The sequence below is a fragment of the Halichoerus grypus genome, chromosome 2 (genome assembly GCF_964656455.1).
Source record: "Halichoerus grypus chromosome 2, mHalGry1.hap1.1, whole genome shotgun sequence".
Classification (NCBI taxonomy): Eukaryota; Metazoa; Chordata; class Mammalia; order Carnivora; family Phocidae; genus Halichoerus; species Halichoerus grypus.
Window position 1 is genome coordinate 827,819 of NC_135713.1, and position 23,974 is coordinate 851,792.

Genomic DNA, 23,974 nt, shown 5'->3' on the forward strand with positions numbered 1-23,974 from the left:
CCTCCCAAACCCCTGTATCACGCCCCCACTGCCCACTCCAAGGAACTCTCCAGAAGGAGATCACCTGGACACTGTGAAGCCAGAGAAATGTGCTTAGGAGGGAATCCAGTGTTCTGGGACTCAGGCCCTTGCTGCCCACCCCCTTCCAGGGTCCACAGTAGGGCCAGAGTTAGCTGTAGACGGGGTGGGTGCTGGGCGGGGCCTTCTGGACCACTGCCCAGCTGCACCTGCCCTGGGGGGGTGCCCTTTCCCAATTCCCCCTCCCGCCCTCACATCCCTGCCCCAGGAAGACCCCTTGGATCCCCCCCAGGCCAAGGACCCCGCACATCACGTGTGGACACAGCACGGGTGTAATTATGGAAAATGGTATGCATGCCTCACGCAGGATGCGTTTTAATACAAACATGGGAAAATGGAAGCCTCTAAGAGCAAAGGCTCGGCGTGTTCCTTCCATGGCTCCCCAGGAGTTACCGGGGGCGGCAGGTCCAGTGGGGGAGGCCACGCAGAGGAGTGCCACCAGGATGACCCAGGGCCACTGTGTGCAGAGCAGGGACCAGCGGGGAAGAGTGAGAAGTGGGGGTGGCGGCAGGTGGGGTGGGCCAGACACTCAGGCTCCAGGAGGCCAGAGCGGGGTGTGGGGGGCGCAGGGCGAGGTCCCAAGGATGGGCGGGGATGGGTCTAGAACAGCTGACTGGACCTTAGCTTCTGGAGAAAGCTCAATGGGACACAGACTTTGGACGCGGCGTGGGGACGGCCAGGGGCGGGCAGGGACAGTACAGGCCTGGACAGGTAGCGGGAAAGAGCCACACCCACTACCGAGCATGCTCAGGGACACGTGTACAGACTGGGGCAGTCCCCAGCGGGGGTGACAAAGGTCCAGACAGACTGGACACGCCAGCCCGGTGCTCCTGCCTGCCCCCTCCTGGCAGCCAGTGGCTGAAGGACACAACCCCGATCACAAGAGGGTGCTGGGTGGGCTCTCCTCCCTGAGGACATGGGGGCCGACCTCTGCTGGGGGCGCCGGCCAGCAGCTCAAGTCTCAGGGTCTCAGGGGAAAAAGGGCTGAGACCTGAAGGTGAGCCAGCCCGTCCCACCGCGTGAAGGCACACGGATTGGGGCTCAGGGGCCCTGGAGGCCACTCTGGGCTAGGAGGGCCAGTCGTCAGTCCAAAATGGTCTTGAAGTCTGCGGTCAGGCCGGGGTCAGCCGCTGCCTCCAGGGCGGCCAGCGTCACCCTCGGGAGCTGCCGGGACAGGTGTGCTTTGGCTGTAAGAGGACGAGTGACATCAGAATGCCCCGGACGAAGCCGACCTTCACCACGGCCTCGGGACTCCGCTGAGGGCCAGGCAGGCGAGGTCTATGCGCTGAGCGCCTGCCCCGTGCAGGCCGGGCTCCGGGTGCCTGGTGCGGCGGGCGGGAGGGACTTGCTGCTGGGGGTCTCTGCCCGCGTAGGGGCTGCCAGGGCAGAGGCCTGAGGACTTGGGTTGGGGGTGTAGAGGACACCCAGGCTAGCGGGGTGGAGGGAATGGGGCCTTGGCCTCTCCCCACAGACAGGAGGTGAGGTGTGCAGAGGTAGAGTGACCGGGCGGGCGTGCCAGGCTCTGGGCTGAGAGAGCCCGCGACCCCAGGGCACCTGCGCCCCATCCCTTGGAGGCTGCTGGACCCACCCACCGCCATTCAGACACGGGGGAGCCCAGACATTGCTCAGGCACGCACACGGCAGGACGGGGCCCTGCACCTGCACAAAGGGGCGCTCACACTTACCTGCCCGGAGAGCCCCCAGAAGACACCTGTAGGTGCCCCCGTGACGGGCCAGCTTGAGCAGGAAGGCGTGGAAGCACAGCCACCGTGCGGCCTCAGAAGGAAACGGGCCGGAGGCGCCCTCGGCCCCCAGGGACATCCCTGGGGGGACACAAGGACAGGCTAAGGCCCTGCCCAGAAAGACCACATGCTCCGATGTGCCCGATGCTGCCTGGGGTCCCTGCCCCGCCCCCCACGAGCCCAGGAGCAGGGGCAGAGGCCGGGGGACGGACAGGCAATTTTGTTTCAAGGTCAGCCCCAACACAGGTTTGGGGATCCCTGATGGCTGGCGCTTTGTTCCCCTTCTCAGAAGGAACTCCCACAAAACGGAAGTAACCAGGACCTTAGGGACACAGCACGGCCCGAGCTGCAGACCGGCCAGGGGCTTGCGGGACGGAGCTGTAGGGAGCGGGGACGGGGACGCCCGGGGGGAAGGCCGGGCTGCAGACAGGCGTGGGGCACAGCCCCCTCCCCACTGCTGGCCTGCATTTGTGCACGAGGCCGAGGGCCCCGAGGGGAGGGGCGCCAACACGCCCAAGCCTGACGGGGGAGCTCCCCGAGCGCACGGCCGCGCTGTGTTGGAAGCGTGCAGGGGAGCATCCCGCGCATCGCTGCACTACAGGGGACCCCTCAAAATCCCCCCGCCGTGCCCAGGTTCCCACCCACACACACCTGTGTTCCTGGCTTTCAGGTGCGAGTAGCAGTGCGACGCGGTGTCCGAGATGACACGGAGGAAGAAGGAGGGGTTCTTCCTCACTGGCTGGTTGAACGGGAACTGGAGCACACACGCGTGGAACCTGGCGAAGGGATGCTTTGTGAGAGGAGAGTCCCCTGGCTGGGACACGTGTATGCATGTGTGTGTGCACGCATGTGTGTCTGTGTGTGCACATGTCCCTGTGTGCATGTTCGCGTGTGTACGTGTCCCCATGTGTCTGTGTGTGCACGCATGTGTCTGTGTGTGCACGTCCCTGTGTGTGTGCATGTGCACGTGTGCACGTGTCCCCATGTGTCTGTGTGCATGCATGTCTGTGTGTGCACATGTCCCTGTGTGTGTGCACGTTCGCGTGTGCACGTGTCCCCATGTGTCTGTGTGTGCACGCATGTGTCTGTGTGTGCATGTCCCTGTGTGTGTCCCTGTGCATGTGTGCACGTGTCCCCATGTGTCTGTGTGTGCACGCATGTGCCTGTGTGTGCACGTCCCTGTGTGTGTGCATGTGCATGTGTGCACATGTCCCCATGTGTCTGTGTGCATGCATGTGACTGCATGTGCACATTTGTCCCCATGTGTCTTTGTGTGCACGCATGTGTCTGTGTGCACGTCCCTGTGTGTGCATGTTCACGTGTGCACGTGTCCCCATGTGTCTGTGTGCATGCATGTGAGTGCATGTGCACACGTGTCCCCATGTGTGCGCGTTCATTGTCCATACGCGTGTGCACACGTGTCCCTATGTGACCGCATGTGCACGGGACCGCACAAGCCCCTCCCCAGGTACCTCGTGCTCCCGGCCTCACCGACCACCCACGCCCCTTCTGGAGTAACATGCCCGCGTGTCGCCCTGCCAGCAACCTGCCTTCACACGCACGATAACCCTACTGAGGCGGGAAGTACTCTCCCACCTGTGGAGACCAGAGCCAGGTTTGGAAACAGCGCACGCACCACTCCAGGTCACACAGACTCACCCAGGCCCTACACGGATGCCTGGCCCCTTGTCCGCCCCGTGGCTCACGTGTCCATCTGTCCTGACTGTGGCTGCAAGTTAGCAGCTCCCCTGAGTGGCCAGGAGCAGGTCTCCCTTGTGAACCAGGGCAAAGCCCAGCTTTGTGTCCCCGAGGCCAGGGCAGCCACTGTGACCCCGTGGCCGACACGGCCTGAGGTGGAAGGGACCCCTCCCCCAAGAGCTGTAGGAAGGGACAAGCACCAGAGGGCCCACAGCTGCCCAGCCACACCCATCCTTAGCAGGGCGACCCGGAGCCGTCCAGGGGCCGAGAACGTTCCAGAAGCACACGGGGCCTCAGACGTTCCCATTAGTGGGGTGGGAATGGCCGCTGGGCTGTTTGGGGGCCACATCCCACCACCCCTTTCTGGGGGACATCAGAGGGCCACGACCCTCACCTGTACCCGCCTGATCCTCTGCTCTCGGGGACCCAAGCCCTGTGGTGTCTGCCTTCCACCCCCACACGCGGGCTGCCCGCACCTGCCTCGTGTCCCCGGCCCCTGCGAGGTCCCGGGTCAGGGCTCAGGAGTGGGGACACCGCAGGCCACGCTGGCCACCCACCGCTGCCTGGTGACAGGACGGACACCCCCACCCACGCGAGGTGTACGTACGCACACACACACGAAGCTGCAGCGTCTGCGGCTGAAAACTTGGCAAATACCTCATGCTTATAAGCTGGGACCCAGGAGGGCAGGGCGCTCTCCCAGGCGAGGGAGGGCTGGGGCCACGGTGGGCCCGTGGCCTGTGGCTGTGTGGCCGGGGACCCACCTGTAGGCCTGCAGGAGGAATATCTTGTAAATGTTTGTATAGACCGTGTGGACGCTGTTCACCTGGGTCACAAAGAAAGAGAAACGCTGCAAATACACCTGGAATTTAGACTTGTCTTACTTCATCCCCAGGTCAAAGGGAGGCAGAAGGCAGCGGCCCTGGGTGGCGGCGGCAGGGGCTGCTGGCGGGAAGGACAGGCAGGGAGGGGCGAGGAGGTGGGCGCCAAGCAGCTCTAGGCTGAGCCCCAGCGCCGCGGACCCCACCGTGGGGAGGCACCCCGGCGCCCGGAACGATGGGCTCAGGCGGGGTGAGGGCATTCGCATCCGTGTACACGCTTACACACACATGCGCACACATGCACTCACACAAACACCTCTATGCTTGGCGCACGCGTGCCGTAAACCACACAGGCCGCGCGGGTATGAGTTGGCCCGAGGGCACCTGCCGGCCATGCGCTCACCTGCAGATCCAGAAACAAAGCGCAGCACTTTAGCCGCAAGACCGCAAACAGCTTGCGCCGCATGTTCCTCCCGGGCTTGGCGCCCTGGCTGAAGGTGAGGCTCGAGCGGATGGAGGTCTGGGCGTAGCTGCGGGACAGAGCAGGAGGCCCTGAGCTGCGAGTCCTCCTCGCGGCAGCCAGCCTGCCCGCCCACCCACGCTGTCAAGTCTGCACCCTGATCACACCTCACACGCGTGCGTCCGCCCACGCCCGGGCCACAGGCGGTGGGAGCAGAGAGCACGGGGGACTCAGACGGGGTGCGGCCCTCACGCACCACACACATCTGGGTCAGTCTGGGTCATGTACACGTTCATTTGTTAGTGACAAACAGCACAGAGCACCAATAAAATCTACGGGATTCAACCAAATGCGTTAATCACACGGCAAACACACGCCTGACTGGATGCCTTCCTGGGAGAGGGTCCGAGCTGGGTGGGGTCTCCTCAGGCTCGGCGGGGCAGCTCTGGCCACACGGGGCCTTGAGGCCACAGCCCGGAGGGCTTCTCGCAGGAGGAGGCCGCCCCCCCCACAGCCTGACCCTGTGGACGAGGCTGACGTGGTCTCAAGGTGGGAAACACGTAAGACACAGGAAGTGGGAGGAGAGTCGCCCACTCAGCACCAGCGACACCAGTGGGCGCCCCAAGCACGCCGCATCCCTGCACCTACGCACCCGAAACGCCCCCGTGACCCGTGTAGTCTGTGGCCGGGGAAGTATTCCTCAGCACCAGCTTCAAACACGCTAACCTCGAAAGCAACTTTTCATCTCATTGAGTATTTTTTGACAGCAATGTCAAGGGCAGAATAGTTCCTTCCGGGTGAGTCGTGACACCCCCCGGCGCAGAGGTGGGTCTCGTTAGCTGCCCGAACAAACAGTCAAGCGAAACCTCTGATGATGTCCGTGATTTCTGTTCCTTGAGGACAGATTTTTGGAAGTGCAGTTACTGGGAAAATGTATGAATGTTTCAAGAACTTTAATACAAATTTGCTGCTTTCCAGAGAAGTCGCTGCAGTTTGCCTAGCCCTCAGAAACGTGCCCACGTGCCCGGGCCTGACGGGAGCGTGGGCGCCTGGGACAGGGCCTTCTCTGGCGGGTGGCGAGAGCTGGCGGAAGCCCCTCCACACGCCGCCCCCTCTGCTCCCTGACGGCATCCACCGCAGCCTCGCTACAAGCCTCCGAGTGCAACCTCTGCAGAGCTCAGTGCACGGGAGGCCCTGGAGCCAGGCCCGGGTTCGAATCCTGCGTCCCATGCAGCTGGGTGACCCGGGGCAGGTCCCTCGTCTGCGCCCAAAGGACACATCTGAGAAGTGGCAGCGGGCCCCACCTACCGGGCTTGGCGAGGCCACTCGTGCTTAGAGACGCGGCTACCGTCTGCCCACACGCTTCAGGCTCCTAGGTGCTCAGAGCCGCTCGCTGCTTCCTTTCTGGTCTGCCAGTCCTGCTCACTCCTCCCCTGCGCCAGGTCGGAGGGCCTTCATCCACCTGTTTTCTGAGTCCTCCTGCTGTCCCTGCTGTTTTGTTCCTGAGCACGCCCAGAACTCGCTCCTGGGTGCGCCGTGACGCAAAGCTTGAGGTGCGCTGACTGCTCCTAGTTGGTTTTCTCAACCAGGCGTCCTCCCCTCACTCCCACCCGCGCAGCACGGCAAACTCGCTCATGCTCGCGAGGGCGGCCCCGGCACTCTGGCCGTCTCGCCTGGGCTGGGGTTTGGGGAGGACTTGGAAGTCCGCAAGACAAGCCCGCCTCGCCACTGTCCTTTCCAGGACGGTTCTCCTGCCCCTCGTGTCTCCTCCCCCTCGTGCTCACTCCTCCCCCTGCACAGGACACCTGGCGGGGTTCCAGGCACCTCTGCCTCCGCAGCTGAGCCCTAGGGCTGCACCCGTGAACAGGCTCGTGCTGAGAGGTCCTGTGGAAGCATGGCTGCCCACGCGCTCTCGGGCATCGTCATCACCCAGCCAGAGTCACCCGGAATGGTGGTGCCTGTCCCCCAAACGGCCATAGCTTCTTGGGGAGCAGACGGTGGTGGGCTGTTCATGACCAACAGGTGTGGTCGAGGCCGGACGGCGAGGGAGGGCTGGAAGCTGGGGAGTCAGAGTCGAGTCCCAAGGATGAGACCAACCAAAGATGGGGGCGGTGGGTGGCGGGGGCAGGAAAGGGGCCTGGGCTTCGCACGCGGAAGCACAGACGTGGATCCATATGGGGGGGTGGGGGCAGCAAAGCGGGCTGGGAGAGCGGAAAGCACACCGTGGAAACAAACTGGGAGCGTTCAAGCCAGGACAGCGGAGTCCCCGACTAGCAAAGGGAAGGCCCGCCCTCCAGCCCGGCTGTGGAATCAGTATTTCGTGTTCATACAAGAGCAGGTTCCTGCATCCACGTCTGTCCTGAGCTGTGTGTGGGCCAAGCCCGAGGTTGGGCTGGGGGCTCTCAGGCTCAGGGGAAACTGGCCGTGAGGGGCTGCACTGAGTCCCCAAGTCCACATGTTACAGCCCTAACCCACGTGACTGTGTGTGGGGACGGGGTCTGTAAGAAGCAATTAAGACTAAGGTCATAGTGGGCCCTGACCCAACAGCACTGATGTCCTTGGAGGAAGAGAGACGCCAGACATGCCTGAACGCAGAAGGACGTGAGGACACAGGGAGACCACGACGGACACCACGAGGAGAACCAACCCTGCCCGCAGGCGGATCTCGGACTCACAGCCTCCACAAAGCGAGAACAGAAAGTCCGGGAGAGCTGTTGGTCTGCGGTATTGTGCACGCAGCCCAGGCTCACCGGGACAGGGTCCCACATACCACATACACGGCAGGCCCCGTGCACCACAGCCCTGCTCCCCAGGGAGGCCACAGTGTGCGATTCGGGGTTGCCCCCGTCCTAAGGAGCTTGTGTCCAGCAGGTCCCCAAACCTCTGACCTCAGATCTACACAGCGTCCCTGCAGAACACACCGGTGACCCCCCAAATCTCCGGCACAAATTCCTCTTACCAAAAAAGCCCAGAAACCTGCTCGCCTAGTGAGTGCGCTCAATCCCAAGGAGGATGTGTTGCCGCCCCCGTCTGGACCGGACGCTGGGCACCCCTGACCTGTGACCCACCCGTCACACGCGGAGACGGGAACGTCCACTCGCGGGCGCACTCACCTGGAGTAGTCGCAGGACACCTCCAGGGTCCGGGTGTCCAGCAGTAAGCCACACCACGGGAACAGGGAGTGGGCCGGCAGCTGCAGGGGGGCCGCGCTGCCCGGGGCAATGTCCTCCACGGGGAAGTTCACTGCTGTCTTCTGCAAGTTGGCCGTGCAGCCGTACTCAGGAACCCCCCTGACCAGCGCCCTGACGCAGAGAGACCAAGTCAGCCCCCGGGAGGAGAGGGGGACGCCGCCGGGGGCTCATTCAGTGTCACGGCCACGGGCGCTGAGCCGGAGCCACGGGCACGGCGGCGGGCGTGGGTGCTGCCCTGGGGACTGGGCTGCCTCCCCAGAGGCCCCTTGGAAGTTGGGGCACGCGCTGCAGTGGGCGGACGGCAGACGGGGCCGCGCTGCACACGTGGGAACAGAAATGAGGCCGCGAGCGAGCTCGTGCGGCTCCCCTTTCTTCCTGTAGGCCACATGGGAGGGACGTCTGCCTGGACTTGCTAAAGGGTGGTGCTACGAGGCCTGGGGGCCACATGGGGGTTGGTTATTTTGCCAGAATTAAATTGGGCACGTGGGGTCCTCAGCGCCATCCCTCTCAGGCCCCAGGAGTCTTCCTTCCAAGTGTGCTTTTCCAGGGAAGGATAAAGTCATAAACCGAGGGGTGTTTGCTCTAGTTGCTGGCTGTCCTTGGACAAACCCGTCGCCCCGAGCCTGCCCGCGGGGGAGTCCCAGGGCTCAGAGGGACCGAGAGTCCTGTGAGTGTGCCCTAGGGCCACCGTCCAAACAGCAGCCCGCACAGGATGCCCTTAAATGTAAATTCATCTCGCAAGGGGGGAAATGTTACCCCGCGGCGAGTCAGGTCAGCTGCTCATGGGCATCAGGAGTGCCGTGGAGACGCGCGTGGGGGCCTCACCTGAGAAAGGCCTGCGCTTGCGTCAGGTGAGGCGTGACCAGCAGGAAGTCGTCCACCAGACGCAGGAGCAACCTACAAGGGGACAGACGCGCCGGGTGCTGCGGCAGGGGCCCGGACGTCCGAGAAACTTAAACATCCCAGTTCACAAGGACAAGAGTAAAGGAACTTTCTGCAAAGAATCTAGACAAAGGCCTACACTCCTCATGGGACGTGGCTGCAGCCGGGGACGCACAGGTGGGGGCGCAGCCGTGGGTCCGAAGCCCGTGGAAACGCGCTCAGGCCCTGGCCATGCTAGCTGCCGCTTCTACGCCTACACTCAAGACCCGCTCACTACCTCCCACATGACCTGACACAAAGCCACGAGTATGGCTCCGTCCACACACCGAGGACCCAAGATGCGAGGTGGGGCACAAGCTAGTCCACACACACCCCCCCCATGAGGGATCCATACCCGTCCTGCTGGATTCCAGGAAACAACCTGCTCTCCATGTCCCCATAGCACAGACTGCACAGCAGCGTGGACAGGATGGAGCCCTGAGGGATCCCCTGGCACTGGACGTATGACCTGGGGGGTAGGACACGGGTAGAAGCAGGCCCCGGCGGACCTCGCGTTACAGACACACGTGCGTGCAGACCACGCACGCGGACCACGCATGCATGGAGACACACCGCACGCAGACCACGCACATAGACCACACACGCATGGAGACCATGCACACACACCACACATGCATGGAGACACACTGCACGCAGACCACACAGACATGCAGACCACACACGCATGGAGACACACCGCACGCAGACCACAGACACACACACAGACCACATACACAGACCACGCATGCATGGAGACACACCACACGCAGACCACACATGCAGACCACAGACACACACAAAGACCACATACACAGACACAGATACATGCTGATCACGCACACAGACCACAGACACAAACGCAGACCACGTACACAGACCACGCACAGACCATGCATGCATGGAGACACACCGCATGCAGACCACGCACATAGACCACACATGCATGTAGACCACGCACGCACACCACAGACACGCAGACCACAGACCACGTACAGGTGCACACACGCCACACACACGGGAGGGTACGTGAACCGAGGTTTGTCTTGTGCTCCCGTGAAGCCCTGCCAGGTGTCAATTTACACATGCGACTGTCCACATGGGCCTGACCCATTTTTATAAAGGTCACAGCAGGCAGAGAAGTGAGTGGTGCCTCTCTGGGGGAGGCGTGGGGGTCACAGGCGTGGCCTTTTCCACGGAGGAAGTTCTCTTTTGACATGGGCGCCACTGAGAGGCATGGCGCCTTGGTGTAGACTCAGCTGCCGTGCACTCATCAGGAGCATTGTTCAGGATGCAGATGTTATTTTATATTTGGAATATAACTACATTTAATGAGTGCTATAATTCTTTATAACACAATAATAACAATACATCCTTTAATTAAAAAGCTTCTGATTCCTAGAGCATAGGGAGTGATCCCAGGGAAGGCGCCCACATTCGAAGCTGACTTCTAACGACCTTGGCTGTGAGCCTGAACCCCCAGGACCACCGCTCTCATCAGACACACGCTGGGGTCCTCATGCAGGGGCTCACCCAGAGAAGTCCGGTTTTGTGTGTATAAATAAAAAAATCAGTATGGGGATTAACATAACAATAAAAAAAATTAAGAAAAAAAAAAAAAAAAAAATCATCTGCCGGCATTTAAATGCCAAAGGACTTCCTGAACCCTGGGAGCCGAGTGGCCGGAGGGCCTGCAGAGGGTCTGGAGGTGACGACAGGAAGGTGCCGAGGACCCCGACTCACTTGCCCCCGATCCTTATGACATGGTTGTGCACCAGGCGCAGGAAGAGGTGGAAAAGGCCGCTGCTGGTTTCGTTCAGAGAGGAGCTCTGGAAGAGCAAACGGAGGTGTGGGCGGGCGGGGGAGCCACGCTGATGCCATGCTGGGCGGTCCGCGGCTCTGGCCGGGCTCGAGCCTGTGGACACCAGCCCAGACGGCATGTGCCAGTGTGTCCCGCAGCAGCTGGTGGCAAGCCGGCAGCTGGAGAACACGGGTCTGCACATCTCAGAGCCTCAGTGGGTGGACCGGCTTGTCCCTAGAACTGGGTCTGCAAGAGGCCACAGAACCGTGGGGGACTGACCCATCACCGAGGGCCCTGCACTCAGAAACGGCCCCCACTCACATGCAAGAAAAATGGGTTTCCCACTAGATGGTCATCCCAGCTGGGGCTACAGGGCAAATCCAACTTGTCCTCCTAAAGGGAGGGGGCATGTTTTCTTTCGGCCTCACAATCAAAACCGAGGGAGAGGATGTCTCTAGCAAATCACGAGGACGCAGCCGGACTGCAGCAGGGAATCTGGCGGCGTGGTTTGTGAAGAGGCTGCACCCGGGCCCCTCCAGCCAGATGGTGACCGCCGCCTGCGTGCTCGCCCCTCCCCAGCAGCGAGCCACGTGCCTGACCCCCCACCTGCTCGATGACCACGGCATCCCTCAGTGAGCTTGTCTCTTGCAGACGTTCCACAAACTGTCTCATGTACGGCGGGAGGTCTGCAAAGGTGGACACCTGCTGGCACAGAGAAGGGGGTGAGAGGCACGCCACCCAGGCCCGGCGAGCAGAAGTCACGTCGCGGGAGACCTTGCCCGCATCTGGAACGAGCAGGTGCCGTCCGGGAATGGGAGGGTATGGCACTGGGAGCAGGTCAGGACCACAGCGCACAGGAACCGTCCACCTGGTCACTCCCCTGACAACGGATGACATCTGAGGAAAGCCACTGGGGGTCCCAGGCTTTGGGGGGGGGCCCGTCTTCCCGAGACCCCTCCCTGAGGCCTGTCCATTCACCGTGGGAGATGGAGCCCGAGCAGAAGGCAGTGGGGGTCACAGCCACCCAAGCAGCCAGGATGGAGGGGCTGGTCTGGGGAGGAGGGGACTGCAGAGAAATGAGCCCAGACTGCAACCTCTTCCCTAGTCCCACCAACTCTGAGCATCAGGTGCTGCAGGGGGTTGCTGGGCGCTGCTGCAGAGGCCGTGAGGGGGGCTCTCAGGGGAGCGTGGGGGGTGGGGGTGGCGGTGGTCTAATACCAGCCCTGTCTGATCAAAGTGATCCACCAAGCCCCACCGTCAGGGGAGAGATTCTCCCGTGGAGAAAACCAGTATCATGCAAAACCTTTGCTTTAAAATTTTTCTTTAGAAGACTGGCATCTCATGGAAACGAACGGGGGGGTGGGGGGGTGACCACAAGTGAAACAACAGCAGACGAGGCCGCTACTGAGTAGCCAAGATTTAAAAATCAACAAAGAAAAAACAATAAACAACATAGTAAAACAAAGAAAAAGAAGGAAAGATGAACCAGAGGCTGGAGTCTGAGAAAATTCACATGGGATTCGAGAACTGAAGAGCAGGCTCGGTGAGCTGAAGAATCCAAGAAACGGCTTTAACAGGTGGTCAGACGAGAATGCGAGGTGTGGCCGGAGTCCGCGTGCAGAACAGACGCAAAGAGAAACCAAGACCGTGAACAAGCTGCCACACTAGGTCCCGGAAATAAGCTCCGCGGACGGAGCCCGAGCGCAGGGGCTGTTCTCACGGAAACGCAGAACGGCGTCACCACGGCCGGGGACAGACAGCGTCGCAGCTGGACGGACGCCGGCAGGCCCGAACCCCTGCCTAACTGGCTCCATTAAAGTGAAAAACTTCTGTTCATCGAAAGACCCCGTTTGTGACCAAAAAGGCATAGACAGGCCGAGAAGGGGTTTGCGGTGCGTCCCTCGGACCAAGGACTGGCACCAGACGTGTGAAGATCCCCGAGAAATCCGTGACAAACGGCACGTGGCTCATCACAAGCGGGGAGCTGACCTCAACGGGCACCTCACAAGTGGCCACTTTGTGCAGGGCGCTCAGCGTGCACACGTCGCAGGGACACTGGGCCCCGGAGCAGTGCCGTGCCCGGGACGCTGTGGGCGCGAGCTCGGCCGGCCCCTGCGGCGGGGCGCACGTGGCAGCGTGGGCGGGCACCGTCCCCCAACACGAACGGCCCCCCCAGCAACACCCCCAACAGAAACGAGAGCTCTTGGCTCACGGAGGACCCGTCAGGCGAACGCCCGCCCAGCAGAAAGCAGAGCCCCGCTGGGCAGCCGCCCCAGAACTCCGACCACGACAAGGAGAGATAAGAGCTGCTACCCGCCGCCTGGCCGCGTCTCAGACTCGCGGGGGAGCAGGGGAAACCAGACAGGAAGGGCACGTTCTGCCTGATCTCACATTCGTGGAATTCGAGACAGGTACCTGGGTCCACATGACTGACGTCAGAGCTGGGGACACCCCGGAGAGGGGCAGAGGAGTCTCGTGGGCACCCGTGATTTTCTACATCTCAACCCAGGTGGTGGCTGCCACCTGTGTCCACATGGGCAAAACTGCATTTCGCTGCAGACTCAGGATTTGCAAACCACACTCATCTGAGCCTCGCCCCAGAGGTGGTCACATGGGCTCTCCTGAGAACTGGGTCGGCTCCTTCCCCTCGGCAGCCTTCCGCCTCCCCACAGCACGGTGCTGCTCTGGGGGCCTGGGTGTTCAGACGGCTGGTAGGGAACTGCCGCATGCTGGCCAGGCCACTCGTCCTTTCCCAGCCCTGGCCTCCAGGGGCGGGGGTGACCCCAGACCCTCAGCTCTGCTGCGTGGGCAGGGGCAGCGAGTGAGGCCCAGCTGTCCTGGGCAAGGCGCCACCCGGCCCTCCCCTCTCCCTCAGCGCTGGCCCATGGAGCACACTGAGCCCTCCGCACGACCACGGGCCAGGGGGCGTCTGTGGGGACGTCGGCTCCACTGCCACCAGCATACTGTCCGGGGGGCGGCCTCTGTAAACGGACAGCGGGAGGCAGTGGCCCCAGGATGAGAGGCCTCGAACAGAACAGAACGAGAGTGTGAGGCGCTTTCCGGGTCTGGGGGCAGATGGAGTGCAGCTCAGCACCCACGGACGTGGGCAGATGCACCCACGTCATGGACACGTCCACACCGCAGACACCCTCATCATGGAACACGCACCCCCGGGGCTCTTACGTGTCTCTTGAAGGACTTCCGGACGTGTCCCTGGGCGGTTCTCCGGACCATGGCATACTGACGCACACAGTAGGTGTTTTCTTGAGGCCTGATCACGTTGGCAATCACCTCTACCAGCCTGTCCTGGGGGAGGGCATCATACGCCCCGGTCACATCCACCTACGTGGGAATGGATGTGCTGTTTACGGGCTGCCCCCAGGGTCCCCGGTACTGCCAGTCCTGACCTGCTGTTACCGAACTCAGGGGAACCAGACGCGGGAGGACCCGAGACACCCTGCACCCCCACTGTCCCCCTGTCCCCGCCGCACACACCTGACCCCCCGCCCCCAGACTCAGCACCCCAGGGCAGGCCTGCATCCCTCCCTACACCCGGAGACGTGATGTGGCTTCCCCAAGCGACGCCCCATTCGGGCAAACTCAGGGGCTAAAGGCCAGCACTCCCGCCCCCTGCCCCGGCCAGGCCCACGGTGCACGGCCAGCTGGTGGGGGGGCTGCTCCCGTAGGCCGGACGTGGCCAGCTGGCTCACTTGGGTGTGGGGTGGGGACCGGAACCGGGCACCCACCTTGACGAAGTACAGCTGGGGCGCCGGGTCCCGGGCCCGCATGCGCAGCACGAAGGCGCGCCAGGCCCTGTGGATGTCATCCATGCCCAGCACGGAGGCCCCCAGGAGGCTGGGGCGCCGGGCCCGCTCATAGTTCAGCACGCTGAACAGCGTCTTCACTTGCGAGGTGAGGTGCTGGACCTGTAAAGCTGGCCCACGACCGGGGCTGCACCCTCAGACGACGCCCATCAAATGGGGGCCTGCGGCAGACCTCCCACCCTACCTCCGGGGCCCCCGGGAACAGCTCCCTGCCTCTGCGCCTCCCCTCGCCCACCCAGCATCCCCCAGACTCCGGAAGGGCCCGACGGCCGATCCCCCCACGCCCCCAGGCCCCGGGTCTCCCCAGGGGTCCGGTACAGGATGTCCAGAAACTGCAGCTAGCCCCAGGTGTCTGCGTTCTCCAGCTACCGAGCCCCCACCACAGACGGGGCAGGACACGCAGGAGGAACTCCTCTTCACTCGCAGACCCCACCAGGCCCCCCGCCAACATCGACAGCCCAGCTTTCTTATTTGGGGGCATCACAACGACAAAATCACCCCCAAACATGCTATGGGGCCACTAGAAAGGGGTCAGAGCTCTGGTGACAGAGATGCCATGGGGGGGTACATGTTGGGAGGTGCTAACCACGGGGGTGAGATCCTACGGGGGGGGTGCTAACCACGGGGGGTGAGATCCTACAGGGGGGGTGCTAACCACGGGGGGTGAGATCCTGCGGGGGGCTGCTAACCCCGGGGGCGAGATCCTGCGGCGGGGGGGTGTTAATCACAGGGGTGAGATCCTGCGGGGGGCAGTGCTAACCACGGGGGTGAGGTCCTGCGGGGGGGTGGGTGCTAACCACGGGGGTGAGATCCTGCGGGGGGGGTGCTAACCACAGAGGTGAGATCCTGCGGGGGGGGGGGGCGTTAATCACAGGGGTGAGATCCTGCGGGGGGGTGCTAATCATGGGGGTGAGGTCCTGCGGGGGGGTGGGTGCTAACCACGGGGGTGAGATCCTGCGGGGGGGGTGCTAACCACGGGGGTGAGATCCTGCGGTGGGGGGACGTTAATCACAGGGGTGAGATCCTGCGGGGGGGTGCTAATCACAGGGGTGAGGTCCTGCGGGGGGGTGGGTGCTAACCACGGGGGGTGAGATCCTGCGGGGGGCGGTGCTAACCACGGGGGTGAGATCCTGCGGGGGGGGTGTTAATCACAGGGGTGAGAGCCTGCGGGGGGCGGTGCTAACCATGGGGGTGAGATCCCGCAGGGGGTGGTGCTAACCACGGGGGTGAGATCCTGCGGGGGGGGTGTTAATCACAGGGGTGAGATCCTGCGGGGGGGTGCTAATCACAGGGGTGAGGTCCTGCGGGGGGGTGGGTGCTAACCACGGGGGGTGAGATCCTGCGGGGGGCGGTGCTAACCATGGGGGTGAGATCCTGCGGGGGGGGGTGTTAATCACAGGGGTGAGAGCCTGCGGGGGGTGGTGCCAACCACGGGGGTGAGATCCTGCGGGGGGTGGTGCCAACCACGGGGGTGAGATCCTGCGGGGGGGTGTTAATCACAGGGGTGAGATCCTGCGGGGCGTTGCTAACCACGGGGGTGAGATCCTGCGGGGGGGTGCTAATCACAGGGGTGAGGTCCTGCGGGGGGGTGCTAATCACAGGGGTGAGGTCCTCGGGGGGTGCTAATCCCAGGGGTGAGGTCCTGCGGGTCGCTGGAGCCCCAGCAGGCTGGCGGCAGGTGATAACGGGTTCTTCCTGTGCTTGGCTCCCGGAGCACACAGCGCCCCTGCAGCGGCTCCAGAAGCTGGGGCCCGGTGTGGGCAGCCACGTCATGAGAACCGGGGTTCTCGGAGGCCGTCTAGCACCTTGCAGGACTGGCCTTCCTACGAGCTCCTTGTCTACACTGGGGCACCCGGCCTCGTCAACGGTGCTCTGCCCTCCTGTGGGCCTGCCGTGTTGCAGACCCTCCTCCTGGCCTCCTGTCCACCTCCACAGCCAGCTGGGGGTTCCATGCACTTGACCTAGAAATGAAACGACAGCGCTGACCTTCTTGTCTCTGCGGAACGTTCTGGCTCCCAGCACGTAGTCCATGTTCACAATTGGCCGCAGCCCACTGGGCTTTGGGAGGAAGCGGAGTCTGGACGTCAGGAGAGCCACTCTGGCTTCCTGGTGTCTTCGGACGTCTGCTGCTGACAGTTCTCGGAGATGCACACGCGTGAAGTGTTGTCTGAAACGGAGAAGCTCGTGGGCTGCAGCTCGGCAGGCACGCGAGAAGCCCAGGGCGGGTAAGCCTGCCAGAGAACGGCCGGGCTCCTCAAGTTGGCAGAGCCAGGCCCCCAGCAACCCAGGATGCTGTGGCCGGCCACCTGTAGGAGCACCCTTCCACGGCAGGTGCCAGGACACCTGGTTCCCTCCAGCAAAGAGCCCTGGGAGGCACAGGTGGGGGCAGCCAGGACCTTCAGGCAAGGGCGGAGGGCGGGGCAGGTGGTGAGTGGTGCAGCCCCTAGAGGAACAGAACCCTCTCTCCATGGACCCACCAGCTCCCTGGCACCCATGACCTGCAGCCTTTCCCCCAACACCACCCACAGGCAGGGGCTGAGGGCCCCAGGAGGGAAGGGCAGTATGCAAGCCCAGCCCACCCTGGGGACTCAAATGCCCACCAGGCAGGGCGACAGCTTCCACAGGCCCCACAAGGAGTCTCAAGAGCTACTTTGGATCAGGTGCCATGAAATGTTTAAATTATTAAACAGGCTGCACTATTACCTCAACCTACGATAAAGGCCCCCAGACCGTCTCCCAGATGCAGGAGGACACAGGCCCAGTCCAGCTCCCTCTGCAGGAGATGTCCTGACTCAGGGCACGGGTTTGACCCAAATGCAGGATGCAGCCCAGGAGCCCTGACCTCGCCACTTTCGGGGCCTTGCCAAGCCCTGTGAGGACACTGGGCGCGTCGGCCAGCCCAGGCTGCAGAGCAGCACAGCTTGTCTTTCAGGCTGGCAGACCATCCCGGATGGGATCCCGATCCAGCCTGTGTTCAGCACGATCCTTCAGAGGGACATAAACAGCCTCTGCGACAAGCCTAGCAGCCACTCAGGCAAGTCAAGCTGGAAGGAACTGCCTCGGGGTCCTGCTTCCCGAAGCACGCATGTCCCCAGACCCTGCCCGCACGCCATCCACTGATGAGACAGCCCCACTCATTCCGTGTGAATTAAAAGAGAATCCGACCCATATGCCCGGATCAAGCCAACGACCTGTCTGCGAGGTTGGTTCCATTCAGTACAAACTTCTTCCACTTTCGAGAGCCTGGACCCTAGGCAGCGCAAACTCTGACGTCAAAGGTAAACAAAGGGGGGCCCCGGGCGTCTGTGCCCAGCACGGGACCCCCAGCGTGGGACCCCCGGGGGCCTGCGGCCGGCTGGGCGGGCAGGACGCAGGGCTGTCATCTGCACACACAGGAAAAACCACGAGCGAGCGGCATTGACCAAGACACCTGATTCCTATGCTCTGTAACTGGCTCCAGACGCTCTTCCGATAGAAGAAGAGCCGGTTCTTCTGAAACGTGGTTTCCGTGACGTAAAAAAACGACCTGAGCAGCTCAACCACGTACGTGCCCATCAACCAGCACAGGAACCTGGCCAGGATCTCCTCTCTCCGACGGTGCTCCGCGGCCGGGACACAGCGAGCCCCTGAAACAGGAAAGGTACACAGTGTCCACCCAGCTGCCCATCGCAGCCACAATGGCCGCTGGAAACGGGCAGGTGGGGACCGAGGTGCAGGGAGCACGATCCTCAGCCAGAGGAGGGACGCGTGCCGTTAACAACGCATCTGCCGATTACAGGAAGTGAGAGCACTCTGGATGTGTCGGGCCTTATCAGTTTCACGTTTCCTTTCCTACTTTGTAATGTGGCTACCGGAACGTTTAAATTACACATGCAGTCACGTTATATTTCTACTGGACAGAGAGCCCGGGGCTTCGTCATCAGTCCTGGGTTACAAGCGGGATGGAGAAGCAGAGACACGCTCTCCATATGGGGACACAGCCACTCAGCCGCTTCACCACTGGGCAGTGGGATCCAGAAACGCCTGTGGCTTCCCAGGCTGGACCACGCAGGAGCTAAGGGCCTCCAGACGCTGCGCAGCTGGGAACAGGCAGCAGGGGGCTGCGAGCACTGACACGGGGCTGGGGACACGCCCCACGGCCCAAAACTGTCCTCTGCATCCCTGTGCATTTTATTCTGTGCACTCGGAAAGGTCACGAGAAGGTGTCACCAGGCTGCCACAGAGACCACGGCACACACGGAACCGGGGGCTTCACCACGAATAACAGACATGGAAGAAACCGTGAAGGAGCAGGAAGGGGACGCAGAGGCTGGGCTGGGGTAGAGGACAGAATGGTGAGGGGGGAGGGAAGAAAAGGGCAGCGGACAGAGCTCAAAGAACACTGACCACAGAGCACAACACGACCTCTATCTTGGGGCGTAACCAAGGTCGTGGGAAACTGCATCAGGCCCTCATGGTGCTCAGGACAAGGGACCCTGAGAGCCACATAGCCAGCAGCTCCTAACCGCCACCGGGGGGCAAACCGGGAAGGAGGGTGGAGTGGGAGAGGCGCACGGGCCCCCGGAAACGGGAAAGGCAGACAAACCGGAAGAAAGATGAAAGGGGCTTCAGACACGTCTGCAGTCAGAGGAAAGAAGTCAGATTCTCCGGGTTAGTGGCAAAGATCGACAGACTGGACGGAAGATAAAACACCAGCCGCTGCTGGGCCGGGCCCCAACCGCGGGGCTCTGGGAAGGCTGCACGCCGAGCCCCACCAGGAGAAAGCTGGCGCGCCGCTCGGCGGCACCAGAACAGACGTTCATGTAACGGGCACAACAGGGCATGAGGGAGATAAAACTTCTAAAAGGCGCACACGCCTGATAAAACCTGACGTAAATCCCGTCGGAACAGGACGGGACGGACAAACCCACCCTTGAGGAAGACGGCGCTCCCCAGAGCATCTCGCCCTCAGGAAGGGCACAGGGGTCTCGGGCGGCGTGAACATGGCAACCGGCCACAGGCCTGCAGACGCCCAAGGGACACGCACGTCTGCCCAGCCCCACACCGCCGGGATCCTGCACACAGACCACCACACAACCGAGTCACAAGTCAGTAGGAAAGATCACACACAGCTCAACGACTTGCTGATCTAAGCAGAAAGCGTAGAAGAAACTAGAAACTTAGAAGCGACTGAAACTGGACACGTGCAGACACAGGCAGAGCTGGGACGTGGCCAAGACAGAGCCAAGAGGGAAACATGGCCAATCAGCCCTGAGAAGTCAGGCAGGAACGCCGGGGACCCTGACGGCGGGGGACACGGCCCCAAGGCCCAACCGCGGCCTGTGGAGCCCACTGAGGACCCTCCTGAAGGTCAAGGGGCCGCCGTTCAGACCGTCGTGGGGGCGCACATAAGTCGATGGGACCAGATGACAGCACAGCCCACGCAAGAGCCACGTGTGCCCGGGGTGAGGGAATAAGGGCTGCCACCAGCCCGCCGTGGGGACAGGCCATGGGGGGGCACCTCCCCAGTTTCCATCAGGAATCCATTCTGTGACATCTAGTGACCCCGGGCTGACGATGTGGACGGCCCAGCAGTCTGGCCTCCGGGGATGGGGACGGGTTTCTGACGGGAGTCAGAGGGCAGAGTGGCAGGCAGGACATTGGTCGAGGCTGGCTTGACAGAGACAAAGGCCCGGGTGCTGTGGACCGAGCCCCTGCCCGAACTGATGGTCTGCACAGGGGAAGGGGTGTCCCAGCAGGGGAGGGCGGAAAAGGTGACCACGAGAGCCATGCTTAGACAGCCTTGGTCTCTAAGTGTCATGTAATCAGCCCAATGGGCAACGGGCATGGCCATGGCCACGGTAAGGAGCAGACGGCCAGGGCCACAGCTCGAGTGTGCAAGGACACAGGGAGGTCCAGGGGCTGGGCCCCAGTCACCCGGGAAAGCAGCAGCTCCCTCCTGCGTGCAGTGCGCAGAGGCATGGCAGACCCCGTGTGAAGCAGGGGACAGCGTCACGCAACTCAACTCTTTCCACTAAGTGAGCGTCAGCCTGAGCGCGGGTCCTGTAACAGCCTGTCCACCGGTGCGAACCTTGGAGGCTCAGCCACGTCGCGGCACCGGGAAGGGAGCGGCCGGTTAGGGGCGTAGAGGCATGGCAGGTGCGAAGTTCTAGACGTGTGCTGTGCAACACGGTGCTTACACTCTGCAATGCTTCCTGCACACTTAACCGTTTGCTCGGAGGGAGGATCTCAGGCTGTATGTTGTCTCCCCACAATTAAAAAAATAATAATAACCTTACAAACCCGAGTTACTGGGAGGTCGCCCCGCTGTCTGCCATCACCTGGCCCCAGAGCCTCTTGGGGAACTGGAAAGGGTGTGCCCCTGCCCCCCATCGGAGGCCATTATAATCACGATCTTTGGAGATGAGCCCGGGCATATTTTAAGCCGCCACCGCCAGAGACCGAACTGGATGTCCCAGGTGGTAACCTTGGCTCTACTAGAGGGCTCTGCAATCTTCTCTCACCTAGAAGTCTCAGATGTTTTGGGAGCTTGGGGGAGGTCAAATGGCAAAAACCCAGGGTCTGTCCTTGTTGCTGCTTCCCACCGGGGAGGGCAGTGAGGGTGGCCGGTGGCTGGACCTGTGTCCCCACATCTGCTCACTGCGTGTCCCCAGCGCCTGCCTGAGTCCATCAGCGCCTCCAAGTTTTATGTAAATGGGATGCGAGGGATCAGGGGTGGCGGATGGAGCCCCCACCTCAAGTCCGAAGCCAGGTGCATGGGGAAGGTTGGGAGGGAGGGGCCTGCAGGGCCAACCAGGCACCTGCTCACCTGGGCTGCTCACCTGGGCTCCCGCGCAGCCAGGTGCAGTCCTGCACTCGCATCTTCCACATCAGCTCCTGCAGCGAGAGCTTGGCGTGCTTTCCCAGAGAGATGAACTTCTTCACGTTCCTCAAGAAGCGGCGCTGGTTGTGCCTGGAGCCCCAGAGCGCGGCGGGCACCAGCGAGCACAGGCAGGCCCGCAGGAAAGCGTACACCTGCCAGGGGCTACTGTGCCGGCCGAGGAGCTGCACCAGGCGCCGCGGGTCCGCCTTCTCCTCGGGGGCTGCCGCGGGCCTCTCCGAAGGGCACACGCCCCCTCCTCCGCACGCCTGGTCGCCAGGCGCCTCCCCGGGGGCCGCGGCCCGAAGCGGGCAGTGGGTCCTGAGGAGCGCACCATGCGGGCACCGCGCGTGGTTCCCGAGCAGCTCCCGGAACAGGGGCCTCATCCGCCAGTAGCGCGCGGGCAGGCGGCGCGTCATGCGGGCAGCCCCCGGCCTCCGGGGCTCGGAGCCCAGAAAGATGGTCTCCACGAGTTTCCGGGCCCCGGTCAGGCTAGGCGGCAGGGCGCTGAGCAGGAAGGAGGGGCGCAGCCGCTCCCTGCCTCCCGAGCAGTAGAGGAAGTGCTTGGTCTCGGGGTGCGCTGGGTGATGGGGTGCTCCCTGGGGCCCCTGAGACGGCTGTGCGGCCGGGGAGGAGAGACGAGTCCCAGGGGGCCCTCCCTCCCACGAGGCAGCTTCCGCAGCGGCCCTGACAGGTGTCACTGCGCCAGGTTTGCTGTCACTCGGCCCGTGGGCCCCGCCCAGGTGGGCCCGGGCAGAAGGCCTGTCGGTCCCCCGCTCCGGCTCTGGGGTCACGCGGCGCCTGGGCCTCTTGGCCGGAGGCGGACTGTTCCCGGATCTGCCCCGACGCCGCCTTGCGCCAGAATTCCAGGCCTGGCGCGTGGGTCTGCGGTCCATCCGGGCCCCAGGACTGCGGCCGCGGGACGCGAGGGGCCGAGCCACGGCGGGGACGCAGAGGTCGTAGAGCGGAGGCCCACACACCTGGTAGGCGCAGCTCGGGGCCACCAGCAGGTAGAGCGCGCAGCGCGTGAGCAGGTGGGTGAGCACATCGTCGCCCACGCGGCGCAGCAGCAGCCCCCATGCGCCGCTGCCACGCAGGGTCTCCGTTACCGTGTTGGGCTGGTAGCTGCGCACGCTGGTCGTGAAGGCCACGGGCGGCCCGCCGCGGGCTCCGTCCAGCAGGGCGAAGCCGAAAGCCAGCACGTTCCTGGCGCCGCGCTCGCAGAGCCGCTGCACCACCCTGGCCACCAGCTCCTTCAGGCAGGACACCTGCGGGGGTACGGGTCCTGAAGCCCTGGGGACCGAGGCCCCGGGGGCCTGAGCGCGCCGCCCCCCCTCTCCCGCCCCGGCAGGCCCGAGCCGGGTTCCTGGGGCAGCCCACCTGGCGGAAGGACGGGGCGACGGGGGGCGGCCGCGCGTCCCAGGGCACGCACACCAGGCACTGGGCCACCAGCGCGCGGAAGGCCGTTGGGTCTCCACGCCGCACGAGCCGCCGGCCCTGGGGCCCCAGGCGCCGCAGGAAGGAGGCCAAGGACAACACCTCTCGGTAGTGGCCCCGCAGCAGGGCGCGCACGGCGCGGCACCGGGGCGCGCGCGGCATGGCCGGAGAGGGGCGGGTCCGCGGGAGGAAGGGGCGGGCCCGGGAGGGGGGGGGGGGGTCCGCACTAGGAGGCGGGGCTTCGGGGAGGAAGGGGCGGGGCCGGGGCGGGGTCGCGGCGTTCCGCGGTGTTGGCGCCAAGGTGTGGCGAGGCTCCTGCGTGCTTTGGCCCTGCGACCGCATCCTCTCCACCCACGCCCCGCGACCCCTTGCAGGGTGCCGCGGTCGCAGCGAGGGTCGCACAGCGGGGAACGGTGGAGGCGGCCGCGGCTCTGGGGGTACCCACGGGGAGCCCTAACGTGGGGCACCTGGTGCGCTCTGCGCCCCGTGTTGAGAGGGCCCCCTGGTTTGTCTCTTTCTCCCAGGGGCGGTGATCCAGGCACTGAGGGCTGCCGGGGGGTCCAGCTGGGGAGGGGGTGATGGAAGGAGCAGGGTAGCAAATGTGCGACGGGGCCCCAGGAGAAGAGTCGCTGGCGATCCGGCCACGTGGGCATGGGCGCAACTGAGGGCGCGGGCGAGTGGGCTGCGAGCGGGCAGCGGCCGGTCTTCCCTGCCAACTTGGTCTCCTTGACCCTGGACTGCCCTTTCTCCTTGTTCAGGTCCTTAGGCTTCTATTGTCTCCACCAGAAACAAAAACCCCAAATCAATTCCGTGCTAACCGCGTCCGTGAAGGACGGAAGAAATCGGAGCCACAGGGCCTGTTTGGCACCATGTGCAGGCTCCTCACACGAGCTCCAGCTGCTTGCATGCTCCGGGACACCCCCACCCCCCAAGACAGGACTGGGCAGGCGGAGGGACTGTCTGCGACCTCAGAGCCCTTTCCGGCCCAGCCCAGAATCTCCACAACACTGATGGTCCAGACCCAGGGGGACAGTTGTGACGATGCCGGTCACGATGCTTGAACAAGACACTTCAGAGGAGCCACCCTAATGAGATTTCACGCAAACGTTCAGGTTTGAATCCCTAAGCAATAGGCAAACTCGGTC

General features: G+C 63.4%; 1 protein-coding gene across 1 annotated transcript; it reads right to left on the minus strand.

Annotated features, from left to right (window-relative positions):
• Nucleotides 1-369: 369 nt before the first annotated feature.
• TERT (telomerase reverse transcriptase) lies at nt 370-22,991 on the minus strand. The gene is made up of 16 exons (XM_036113657.2): nt 22,773-22,991; nt 21,355-22,660; nt 17,964-18,159; nt 16,520-16,700; nt 14,456-14,635; nt 13,893-14,051; nt 11,316-11,411; nt 10,652-10,737; nt 9,267-9,380; nt 8,816-8,887; nt 7,913-8,101; nt 4,743-4,869; nt 4,283-4,344; nt 2,472-2,596; nt 1,764-1,901; nt 370-1,265 (listed from the first exon to the last, which is right to left on the minus strand). Exons 1-16 carry the CDS (start codon nt 22,989-22,991, stop codon nt 1,162-1,164), a joined length of 3,354 nt encoding a protein of 1,117 aa, XP_035969550.2. The 3' UTR covers nt 370-1,161.
• Between the last annotated feature and the right edge of the window lie 983 nt (nt 22,992-23,974).

What these genes read in the sequence shown, in the direction of transcription:
- TERT (XM_036113657.2), bottom strand. Translation starts at nt 22,991, where the DNA reads ATGCCGCGCGCGCCCCGGTGCCGCGCCGTGCGCGCCCTGCTGCGGGGC. An exon ending in TCGCCCCGTCCTTCCGCCAG is followed by an intron (nt 22,661 to 22,772) that starts GTGGGCTGCCCC and finishes GTACCCCCGCAG; the next exon opens with GTGTCCTGCCTGAAGGAGCT. An exon ending in TTACAGAGCATAGGAATCAG is followed by an intron (nt 16,701 to 17,963) that starts GTGTCTTGGTCA and finishes TCTCCGTTTCAG; the next exon opens with ACAACACTTCACGCGTGTGC.